Below are 12124 nucleotides of genomic sequence, written 5' to 3' on the forward strand. Positions count from 1 at the left end.
TTGGCAAAGGCCATTTGGCCCCTAGGAGCCCTGTGGGACCAGAAGCTGAAATCGACACCCCACAGAGGTAGTTCAAATCTCAGGACCTACTTAAAGCATAACAGACTTTTATTGACCTTGGTCAGAATGAAATTTACCCAGTACTGCAAGCAGAAACATCAACAAACCTCCATTACAATGACTAACAGTTACTGAACATTTACAGGTGCCAGGAAAAGGTGCTGACACCTTGTCATGGGCTCCCTGCCTCTTGAGGCAGGTTTCATTATGGTTATCCCCATTTTACAGATGAGGAAACTGATACTTCCTAAGGTTAAAGTGGTGGAGCTCAGCTCTGACACCCGACAATTTGATCCACAGCCAGAGAGCTTAATTCTGCATCAGGCCTGGTAAACAGTCCCACCTAGAATGAAATTTGGTACAGCCATTATGAAGAACAGTATCGGGATTCCTCACAAAACTAAAAATAGCGTTACCATATGATCCAGCAATCCTACTCCTGGGCATATATCCAGAGAAAAATCTAATTTGAAAAGATACATGCACATCAATGTTCATAGCAGCACTATTTATAACAGCCAAGACATGGAATAACCTAAATGTCCATTGACAGATGAATGGATAAAGAATATGTGGTGTGTATACACACACACACACACACACACACACACACACACACACACACACAATGGAATATTACTCAGCCATAAAAAGAATGAAATAATGCCATTTGCAGCAACATGGATGGACTGAGAAATTACTATAATAAGTAAATTAAGTCAGATAGAGAAAGACAAATATCACATGATATCACTTAAATGTGGAATCTAAAAAAATGAGACAAATGAACATATTTACAAACCATAAACAGATTCAAAGACATAGAAAACAAACTTATGGTTACCAAAGGGTGGGGGGAGGGATAAATGAGGAATTTGGTATTAGCAGATCAAAACTACTATATATAAAATAGATAGACAACAGGTTTATACTGTATAGCACAGGGAATTATTTTCAGTACCTTGTAATAACCCATAATGAAAAACAATATAAGAATATGTATATATATGTGTGACTCATTCACTTTGCTGTACACCAGAAATTAACACAACATTAACTATACTTCAATGAAAACAAAACAACAACAAAATCCATCCCACTGAGATAGCAAGCGGGTTCATAGTCCCTGCCAGCATTCGCAGCGGGTGGTTGCTCTCTGCATGTGTCATCTCCAAGCTCTTAAAAGTGATTTTTAAAAGCCAAACCCTATGTACTCAGAAAGCATTAGAGGTTTTAGTCTGGAAAAATAATGAGCTCATCTCTGTGCTGTGTCATGATCGAGTGGGGACCCTTTAAAAGGCAAGGGTGGGCTGGCAGAGACGGGAAGTCATGGATTTTCAGTGTGTCTTGCCTTTAAGGTACACCAGGTCCTTGCTTCACCCTAGGTCACTCTGAAATCCTAGAACCACTAGCACTGGACACAAATGACTCATTGTCCTCCTGCCTCAAACAACAGCAAGCCTACTTCCAATACAAAGCACATTTTATGAGGGAAAGCTGCCACTACAGACCACAGCAGGATCCTGCAGGGTCCACAGACTGGCGGAGCCCCGGGGATTGCTTCCTGGCTGTTCAGTCTGGCTTGAAATGCTATTTGAGGATAAGGAGGAGTGACAACGCCAGCCCATTAGCTCTCATGATTCATTTGTGGTGACATAGGGATGTCATCGGTGTCAGAGGGATGTCCCACCCTTTTCTTAACCCTCTTCCCAGAAGTCATGTTTGTCCTCCATCCTTGCCCCCACCCTGAGGAGGGGATGCTTGTTCCAACTGGGAAGTCTGAGTGGGTGCCGGGCAACTGCACGCAGAAGTGGGCTTTCTGTCCCTGTGGGGAGCGATGTCTCCTCCCAGGCGTGAGTGGTGCCGGCCACCAGAGGATTTCTACACGGTAATGCACCAACACTCCTAGCGTCTCAGGTGGGACCAGCTTTCCTCCTTTCCAGACCTTAGAAGAAAGCGAGAGCATGGGACAGTTGACTATTTCCATTGCACGGGCCCAGGAGGGCAGGGTTGGGAGGGGACAGCCTGATGGAACCACTCTGTCCAGCTGGTCTGCCACCTCTGGCCACTTGCCTGGGTGTAACATCCCTCAGGAGAGGGTGTAATCATCCTCTGCTAGGTCTGCTGAGTTCTGTTCCTCTCAGACCCGGTTACCCCAGAGATAACTGATCACTGGGGTGCCACAGACAATGACTTCATTTTACATGTGTAATGTCTGATTATAAATCCAGTGTGGCAAGATGGAGCTGGTGGCTGGGGAAGTTGTCCCCTGTACCTGGATGTTGGATCTGATGTGGTGAGCATATGAGGCAATTATACTGAAGTTTCAGGATGGTGTGGTTGGGAGAGAGGAGGTTTGCTAAGCTCTGCCTCAGGGCTTGGTGGAATACCATGGCCCACCTTGAGAAAGTGAGGAAACTCTAGAAGCTGTGATCGCCAAGTGTTTCCCTAGTGTCAGGTCTAGGTTTGGGGAGCGCTGCTGGGGAGATGTCCTTTGACCTTCAGTGAACTGTGACTTCTCAGTGATGACCAGGTCAGAGGGCTCGCTTCAGCAAGCTTCAAGCCCAGTCCCCACTGGGATTACTTCAGGGATGCTCTGAATGTGGGGACATGTCCAGGAGGTCGGTGCTGGCAGGACAGGAGTGGGGAGAGGCCAGCCTCCAGGGAAGGTGACGGTTGAATGAAGGAGGAAGAGTGCAGGGTGGTCTTAAGGAGGTTCTGCCTCCGCCTCTGGGAGGCCGGGAGTGACTGGGAGCAAGAAGTGGGCAGCCACCCCCCAGAAGCTTGCCAAGAAGCGGGGGTCCTCTGCCTATTGAAAAGGGGCACATGTTTACACTAGAACAGAGGTTCCTGCACACAGAGTGCAAAGGCTTAACAGCAGTTCTTTACCTTGAGAGAGCAAGTGAGGCCCCTGGAATTCCAACCATTCATTCCTTCAACAAGTTTTTATTGACCATCCTCTGCCTGCCAGACCTGTAAGCAGATTTGTGACTGAGTGCACACGTGCATTCTCCTGCTCTCATCTGCTTCTTAAAGGGGACTGCAATTACCCCCAGGCTCAGAGTTCTCGGTCTGCCCTGGGGAGGCATTGGGTCAAATGGAGAAGGGAGTGGGTGTGGGCTGGGGACTGGGACACCTCGTTCTTTTGCATGCCCAGCATCCATTTTTGGTTCTACTAGCAGCACCCCCAGTTTCTGTTGGGAAACATAATCAAATCTTTGAAAAGAGCGATTGCTGTCTCTCATACCAAATGACTGAGGAATCGAACACCTTCATGGTAAGTGCTACTCAGAGGAGCAGCAGATTGTAGTTGGGATGTAGTTGGACTGGAAAGGGGCTGGACCTAGAGTCAGAAGTCCTGGGTTTGAGTCCTGCTTCTACCATTTACTAATAGAGCTGTTAGTGTATTACCATTAGACCTCTGATTCAGAAGGTTGAGTTAAGATGCTTCAGATAATAGTAAAACGACCATCAGTCTGTAGACCCCACCTGAGGACCACTCCATGGTTCATTTCAAGAACTGTATCCCCTGGGTAACCTCCATTTCTACATGCCGCCATCTGCCCACCACCTTCTATTTTTTTAACTTCCTGTCTCTAATATGCCAGCAACTGCTCCTAAAATCTATCAGTCCTACCACCTTTTCAGGGCTCGTCACACATCCCCGACCCCGTCCTCACTTCCCTCTTTACCTGGCCTGATTGCCTGCCTGGGCCATCGTGGCAACCACTCCCTTGCCTACAGCTCAGCCTCCTTGCCCCTCTCTGGCTTTATCAGACTTGCCCAGCAAGTCCCCAGTCCTGATTAAATTCTGCCTGCACTTGGATTGGCTGGAAGACAAAACACTCAGCCACCCTTCCTGACCTCAGTTTAAATTCAGCCCCAGGATGATGGACTCACACTTTCTCTTCTCTTCTCTTCTCTTCTTGAACCCCAGTACTCCCTCTGGACTCTTCGCTCTCAGCTGATAGTGCTGCTTCCTATTTCTCTGGAAAAAAAGAACCCATGGGAAGAAAACCCGCTAAGGCTCCCATCATTCACCTGACCCTCCATCTTCCTCAGAGGCACTTTCCTGATCCTGCCCAAGGTCAGCCCTCCACCTGGGCACTCCACTTCATACCCCTTGATGCCATAAGGACTTCCCACCCTCGTTGTCCCTTCCTTCTGCATCATCAGTTTCCTCTCTCTCCTGGATTATTCCGACCAGCATACACAGGTGGTCCAAAAGCTCCCAGCCTTAAAAAACCCATCCTTGATCCTACACCCGCCTCCCATGTCTGCTCCATTTCTCAGCTCCTTTTATTCCTTGAAGGAGTTGTCTTTACTTCCTCTGCTCCCAAAATGATGCATCACTCCAGTTGGGCATTTGTCCCCAACACTCTTGAAACTGGTCTTGTCAAGTTGCCAGTGACCTCCACACAGTCAAATTCAAGGTCATTTCTCAGTTCATATATCTTGGTTGACCAATCATCAGCAATTAACGTAGCTAGTCAAGCCTTTGCCCTTGAAATGCTTTTTCCTCTGAACTCCAGGATACCTCAAATGTCTGCCTCCCACCACGCTGGCCACCCCCAGTCTCTATTCCTGCTTCTCTTGCCTCCCTGACCTCTGCTCCCTGAGTGCTCCAGGGCTCAGCCCTCAGCCCTCTTCTCTCTCTGATGAAGGCTTTAAAAACCACCCACATGTTACTGGTTCCCCAGTTTATAGTTCTAGCCCTTAGCTTCCGCTGCGCTCAGGCTAGTTTATGCTACTCCCTACTTGGTGTGCCACCTGGATGTCTTACGGGCATCGCACAAGTGACATGTCCAAAACTGAGGTCCGGACTGCCCTCCCAAATTCGTCCCTTCCTGCGTCTCCCCACAACTCCATTCTTCTAGTTGCTCAGATTACAACTCTGGAGTTACTCTTGGTCACTTTCTTTTCCTCAAACCCCACATCCAGTCAGCAGATCGTATTGGCTTCACCTTCAAAATACATCCAGAATCTGAGCACGTCTCCCCATTTCTGCCTGACTACCCTAATGCCACATCCCCATTCTCCCGCATGATCACAACAGCCCCTAACTGGCCTGCCCGCTTCTACTCTGGCCTCCTTTTGTCCATTCTTCACACAGAAGCCTGAGAAATTCAGCTTTTCTGTCCTCCACACCAATCAGTGGCCTCCTGTCTCACAGAGGGAAGGACTTGGTGTGGCCCCAAGTGAGCGCCCCCACCTCTCCCCACTCACTGAACTCCATCCAGCTGGCATCCCTTCTGTTGTTTGAATAAGCCAGCCATGCTCTTGCTTCTCCATCTTTGTCCTGGCTGTTCCCTCTTTCTGGAATATTCTTCCCCCAGACTGTGGTGTGATTGCTGTCTCACTCTTATTCAGATCTCAGTTCAAAGTACCCCCTTCAGCCAGTCCCCTCTATTACCGACTACCTAATGTACAGTAGCAGCCCCCTCCACAAATCTGTCACTAGAAGCCATTTTATTTACTTCAGAGCATTAACCATTATCTGAAATAATCATATTTACTTCTTTACTTGTGTAGTGTCTATCTTTACCACTAGAATGAAAGCTGTATGGTGCCAGGAAATCTGTCCCCAGCAGCTAGCACAGAGCCTACCACATGGTTGCCAGGGCTGCCATGGAAGGTTGTAAAGGCTGTACACTGCTCCAGAGCTCCTGGCTGAGGGGCCAGTGGGTGCTAATATGCAGCCTGCTCTCTGCTCTCCATGCTGTGGGGGCATCTAGCTGGTTGCCTTCTGTTATTTTGCAATGTGTGCTGTATGGGCTGGCTGTGGCTTGGTGGTGGGTATTTAATAAATATTCATAGAATAAACGGCTGACTGATGGAGGACGTGCAGATCTTTACTTGTGTTCTTCTGGGGACTTCACGCAAATTACCTTCTCATGGCCTCATTTTCTTCATCTTTTAAGGGAGTAATTAACATCTATCTCATAGCACAGTTAGGAGGATTAAATGAAATAGTTCATTAAAAAGCTGGCACAAATATAATTACATTCGTATGACATATCTGGAATAGGTGAATCCATAGAGACAGAAAGCAGATTAGAGGTTGCTGGAGGCTGGGGTAAGGGGAAGTGAGGAGTGACTGCCTGATGAGTAGGGGGAATCCTTTTGTTGTGATGGAAATGTTTTAGAACTAGATAGAGTGAAGGTTGCAGATCATTTTCAGTGTACTAAATGCCACTAAACAGTGCACTGAAAATGAGTAACATGGTGAATGTTTTGTGATATTAACTAGGTTATGCTATTGTGAATATCTCAATTTTAAAAAACAAAAACAAACAAAAAACATGTGATACAGTGCCCAGGACATGGAAGACATGGTAGGTATTCAATGAATATCTCTTTTTTCAAAAAATTATTTATTCTAATATAGTCAGGTTACAATGTTGTGTCAATTTCTGGTGTACAGCATAATACTTCAGTCATACATGAACATACATATTTTCATTTTCCTATTCTTTTTTACTATAGGTTACTATAAGATATTGAATATAGATACCTGTGCTTTACAGGAGAAATTTGTTGTTTATCTATTTTATATATAGTAGTTAGTATCTGCAAATCCCAAACTCCCAGTTTATCCCTTTCCACCCTCTTTCCCCTCTGGCAACCATAAGTTTGTTTTCTATGTCTATGAGTCTGTTTCTGTTTTGCAAATAAGTTCACTTATGTCTTTTTTTTTTTTTTTAAGATTCCACATATGAGTGGTGTCATATGGTATTTTTCTTTCTCTTTCTGGCTTACTTCATTTAGAATGATGATCTACAGGTCAATCCATGTTGCTGCAAATGGCATTATTTTATTCTTTTTTATTGCTGAGTAGTATTCCATTGTATGAATACATCAAAGTGACTATCTTTTGAATTCTATGATTTCCTTGCTTCAAAATAAAACCAAAACCCCAAACTTTCCTTGGGTCTTCACTGCCCCATCCTGGATAATATTCACTTTCCTCCCATTCATTTATTTCAGGAGTGTTTATTATTGTCATTTTGGATATTAGGGATATGATGGGGAACAAGACAGACACAGACCCTATCCCCAGAGACTACAGGATCATAGTGGACTCTGTCAAATAAAGAGAAAATCACAATACCCTATTCAGGGCTATGGGGTGAAAGAAGGGCCAGGGTCTTCCTGGGGCCCAGATCACGGAGGAGGGGTCCAATCTAGGGAGCATCACAGAAGGGGTCTAGATAAACAGGCACCTAAGCTGGGGCCTGAGTGATGAGGAGGCCTGGAAGGAGCAGTTGGTTAGGTGGGAGGTGACATGTCGGGGGAGGAGAGGAGAAGAGGGCTGGAGGAAATCAGGGGCCCTAGGAACAGCACAAGCAAAGCCTGGGAGGGGAGAGTATGGTGGGTTCTAGGAATAAAGAACAGTTTGGTGTGGCTGCAGCAGAGACGTGTAGGTGGGAGAGTTAGGAAGGGGCCGTTGGCCATAGGAGTTCAGAATCCGCCGTGCCAAGATCTTCAAGGTCCTACATAAACTGGCCTCCATTTTCCAGCCGGAGATTGCCATGCCCCACTGGAAAGCCTGGCCGCAGCCCTTGCTCTGGCTGTGCCCTGTAGGTCCCTGTGAATTCCTGCGCCTGCGGGGCTTAGCTCATGAAATGCTTTCTCTCTTAGATACTTACTGAGAGCCTGCCCTGTGTCAGGTGCTGGGAACCCAGAGACGTCAAACTTGGCCCCACCCTGGGAGAGCTCCCCGGCTAAGGGGGTAGGCAGTACAGGAAGGAAAAATTACAAGAAAATAAGTAGAAATGTTGTGATAAATGGTGCTTCTAGGTATGGAGAAGGTGGTGTTTGCCGCGTGGAGGCGGGACTTGCAAGGGGGCGGGGTTTCGGGGTGGAGGCAGGGCTTGCTGGAGCGGAGGCGGAGCTTGCTGGGGTAGACGGAGGGCTCAGGGAAGGTGACTGAGGGTATAAAAGGACAAAGAGGCACTAGGCCCGGGGAAGAAGAGTAAGGCAAAAGATAGATGTTCAGAGCCCAGCTTTGTGGGGTCACAGGATCCTTGAGGTCAGGGTGGAAGCTGTACCCTCTATCCAGGTAAACACACATGCACACGCTTACACACCTTTTGCAGGCAGTTTTGAGTGTCCTTGGTCCCTCTGGCTTTGCCTGGAGAATGCTCGCCTCCTCCCCTCTGGTTCCTGCCTGCGGCCTTCACAGGCCTACAATTCTCCCTCTTCAGCTCTGGACTTTGTACCTGTCACCGGAAATTCACTTGTTTATCAGGGCCACCCGCTTGAGCGGCTGCCTGCTGAAGGCTGCCCCTTCTAGGGTCTGCGGGCCCCCTCTCTGGGTCCCAGCTGCGCCGCCCCCCCCAACCTCCCGCCCCAGCACCGAGGGTGGGGGTGAGGCCTGCGCTAGAAGGTTCTCCGTGAAAGCTTGGGAAGTTGTAGAAATTAGTCCTTCCTATTGGAGGCGCTGCCCTCCGCCCTCACCCGCGGCTTCAGCCCCGCCCGCCTGTTGCGTCTCCAGGTGAGTCAAGCGGCCGCTCTGGCCCGCCCACCTGTCCAGGTCCCGCCGGCCCCAACCGGAAGCTCCCTCCGCGGACTGTGCACAGTTCCTACAGGTGGGGAGCAGAGGGGAAGACAGTGGGGGTCCTGGGGGCGGAAACCTACAGATCCCCGAGGGCTCCTGGGAGCAGGAAAGAAGCTACAAATCAGGGTGGGGTGTGTGTTTGTCGGTGGAAGAAATGTGATCTGGAGGGGTGAGTTGACAGCCGGTGGGGTGGTGTGTGTCCTTGGGAAGAAGCCACAGGGACAGGGAAGGAAGGAAAGGAGTAGGAGTAAAATCTTAGAAACGTCAGATTGAATTCAACTCATTTCAGTTTAACAAAATCTTATTTTTTGAGGACCCAGTGCCTAGTGTGGGGTCCACAGACGGCACCCAAGGAATGTTTGCTACTGAATGGATGAGTGAATGATTTACCTCTCCTTTCTAATGCCACCCCCCACACACACTCATCTCACAAACACGCACCAGGCAGCTGACTGCCCAGCTCTCTGCCAGAGCCAGGTCGCACATTAATCAGCCTAATCCCTGCCCAGGGAGCTGCCCCTCGAGTATCTGGCCAATTCTGACTGCTGGTTGACTGGGCAGGGCAGTGAAGGGGGGTCATGAGGGGGGTCCTGGGACAACCTCACAGTCAGGTATGGTCTGACTTGGGCTTGAGGGATGGGGGCTCAAAAACTGGGGATGAGGTGGGGGAAAACAAAAACTAGGGAGGGAGTGGCGGGATGTGTGTATGTGTGTGTGTATATGGAGCATGGGGAGGGAACTGTGGAGAAGAGGAAGGAGAGTTTGGCCTGAGGGCCGTGTGCTGGCTTGTGAGGCCCTGAAGGATGTCCTGAGGAATCTGCACACAGCCCTGGGGGTGACCAGTTAGGAGTTACTGCAAGCGTCAGAGGTATAAGATGAAGGCAGCCTGGACTGGGGCAGTGGTCATGGGGTGTGGAGGAGGGGCAGGCATTCTAGGGAGATTGAGAGGAAGAGCTCATGGGGCTCCGTGACAGTTTGGAGATGAAGATGGAGGGCGTGGATAAGGTGTTGGTGTTAAAGAATGTGGCCAAGTACTCCCCTAAACTAGGTGCTTCTCTCCTAGGTGCTTTCCTAGCCTGGATGCTCCTCCCAGGTCCTCCTCTGATTCAGTCTGCTCCGCTCGCAAATTATCTCCGGCACTAGCTGTTCCTCCTCCAGGTACTTCTGTAACCCAGATGCCCTTCCTCTGGGTACTCCCAACACTCAAGTGCTGCTCCCCCAGACACTCCTCTGATTCAGAAGCTCTTCCTCCAGATACTCTCTTAAGTCAGATACTCCTCCTCTAGATCATCCCCAGCCCGGTGATTCTCATCCAGGTAATGTCCTGATTCAGTTGATCTACTTTTGACTGCTCCGTGAATTCAGCTCCCCACCACCCCCTTGGGCAGAAGTGATGAGACAAGGGATGTGCCTGAAGGGCTGGGAGTAGCAATGGGATAGCAGGTTCCTGACTCAGGAGCAGAGGGATCAGGGCTGCCCTGGCTGTGCCTGGGGCCTCCTGTCCTGGGTGGGAACTGGCAGCATCCTTTAGGTGTGGTTTCCACTTTGGCTCCAAGCAATTGCTGTTGTCCAACCTCTGGGAGCCAGGACCGCCTTTTCTCCCACCCCCCACCCTCAGCTTACCAAGCAGGGTAGCAGCCTGGACTCTGGGCCATGATATCAGAGGCCTGGGTTCAAGTCCTGGAACTTTGGCTGAGTTAGTGCACCTTTCTGGGCCTCACCTACAGAGTGGGGATAATGTTTGTATCCACATTACAGGGTTCTGTGAGCAGGTTGCCTGGTGCCTGAATCAGAAGTTGTGCTCAGTAAGTTCCAGCATCGAGTTATTTTTCCAGCCACTTCCAATGTTCCTTTACAAACAGCCAAGTTCTGTGGCTCTGCTTGTTTTTCTCCTGTGGACAGCTGGTTACGGCTGGTTGTCCAGTCTCTAGAGTTCGTGCAGTGCCCTGACGTGGCCGAGAGTGTGGCCTGGAGTGTGCGCACTGTGGCCATCCCTGACGCCCACACGTGTGTGTGTGTGTACGTGTATTCCAGGAGTCTGTGCCCCGGGGCTGCCTGGCATCTGGGAGTCTCCTTAGAGCCAGCAATCTTCTGGCAGAGGCTGAGGCTCACTAGTGTCTTCTGGCCCCTCCATGAGTGAGATAAACCAAAGTGAGTGACAGTAGGAGGGAGGCTGAGGAGGGGGTGGGCTCCCCTTAGATGCTGACGTTGGGGGGTGGACCCTGCCCCCGTTCCTCTTGGGATCCTCAGGGAGCCTATCTGGGGCCCTATCCATAATTCTGTCTCTTTCTCTGCAGCCATCATGGGGCCCTCGGAGCTCCCCACAGCATCAGCCGTGTCCCCTGGACCGGGTGGCGGGGCCCGGGCATGGCCTGTGCTGGTTGGGGTTGTGCTGGGTGCTGTGGTCCTCTCTCTCTTCATTGCACTTGCTGCCAAATTCCACCTCTGTCGCAAATACCGTGCCAGCTACCAGCACCGCCCGCTGTCTGGGCCGGGGAAGGGGGTCCGCCCCGAGGCGGGTGAAGATGAGGATGATGATGGCTTCATCGAGGACAATTACATTCAGCCTGGGGTTGGTGGGCTGGGGACGGAGGGAAGCAGGGACCCCTTCTCCCTGTGAACCCTGATCTTGAACTCCCCAACCCCCGTGCCTGACAGCTTAAGGATAGCAGATACTTCGTGAGAACCACACACCTCAGGGACTTGAAGGCTCGGACTTAGGGGCTGACCAGGAGTAGAGCAATCCTCCTTTCTTTGACACTAGCCACCAAAGTGACCACGACCCTCTCTTGCTCAGTAACCCTCAATGGCTCCCTGCTGTTCTTGGGGTAAAGCCTACCAAGGGCCAGACTATGAAATCAGGCCTCTGTCAGCCTTTGGTTTCCTTTCTTGCTTTTCCCTACATTACTCCCTATTTAACTAATTATTTGTTATCCCCTCACCCTCACCCCCCTGAACATGCTGTTTCTCCATGGACCTTTTCTCACACTCTTCCCCTGCCTCGCTGCCCTTCTGTTCTCCCAAATCCTCTATGACAGTAAGGAAAATCCTTGGCCAGTAGACCCCATGTGGCCTGCCTATATGGCAGCATTTCAGATGTGCCCAGACAGTAACATTTTAGCAGGTGAAAATCAGTGTGCCAAGTTTCTTATTGAAATTTTTTCCTATCAATCAAGTGGGTAATCGAAATGGTTATAATATATTATGTTTTTCATAGGTATGAATAAACCTATTTTCATTTTAAATAAAAATAAAAAGTCACTCATTTAAAAAATTTTCCTGGACTGGAACTTGTGCATAAAAATGTGCCTTGTTGCTCAAAGCTATGATACAGTTTGGAATCCCCTCCCCAGGATATCTTCCCTGTGCCCCTTCCTCCTGTAACACCTGTGAGTTTTCTTACCACTCTCTTGTCACATGTCATTTTATTCTGTATCACAGTTTGCACGTAGCCCTTACTGGGCTAGACTGTGAATTCTCCGAAGCCACAGGCTGCGCCTCATT

The 12124-nt window shown here is 49.4% G+C and overlaps 1 protein-coding gene and 1 long non-coding RNA gene across 6 annotated transcripts; one reads left to right on the plus strand and one right to left on the minus strand.

Annotated features, from left to right (window-relative positions):
• Nucleotides 1-930: 930 nt before the first annotated feature.
• On the minus strand, nt 931-8417 carry LOC135322883 (uncharacterized). Its single transcript, XR_010383870.1, has 4 exons — nt 8151-8417; nt 3961-4048; nt 2950-3033; nt 931-2005 (listed from the first exon to the last, which is right to left on the minus strand). It is a non-coding gene; the product is annotated as an uncharacterized LOC135322883 (long non-coding RNA).
• On the plus strand, nt 7983-11896 carry C14H1orf210 (chromosome 14 C1orf210 homolog). Of its 5 annotated transcripts, XM_010982320.3 has the most exons (5): nt 7983-8122; nt 8558-8651; nt 9684-9936; nt 10655-10771; nt 10918-11896. In XM_010982320.3, the coding sequence occupies exons 4-5, from the start codon at nt 10753-10755 to the stop codon at nt 11238-11240; spliced, it is 342 nt and encodes a 113-aa protein (XP_010980622.1). In that variant the 5' UTR covers nt 7983-8122; nt 8558-8651; nt 9684-9936; nt 10655-10752; the 3' UTR covers nt 11241-11896. The 5 variants fall into 5 exon arrangements, with proteins under 5 accessions (XP_010980622.1, XP_010980627.1, XP_010980628.1 ...); XM_010982325.3 differs by lacking the exon at nt 8558-8651 and having other exon boundaries at nt 7994-8122; XM_010982326.3 differs by lacking the exons at nt 7983-8122; nt 8558-8651 and adding an exon at nt 8661-8789.
• The last annotated feature ends 228 nt before the right edge of the window (nt 11897-12124 follow it).

Source organism: Camelus dromedarius, chromosome 14 (genome assembly GCF_036321535.1).
Source record: "Camelus dromedarius isolate mCamDro1 chromosome 14, mCamDro1.pat, whole genome shotgun sequence".
In the NCBI taxonomy this organism is placed as follows: Eukaryota; Metazoa; Chordata; class Mammalia; order Artiodactyla; family Camelidae; genus Camelus; species Camelus dromedarius.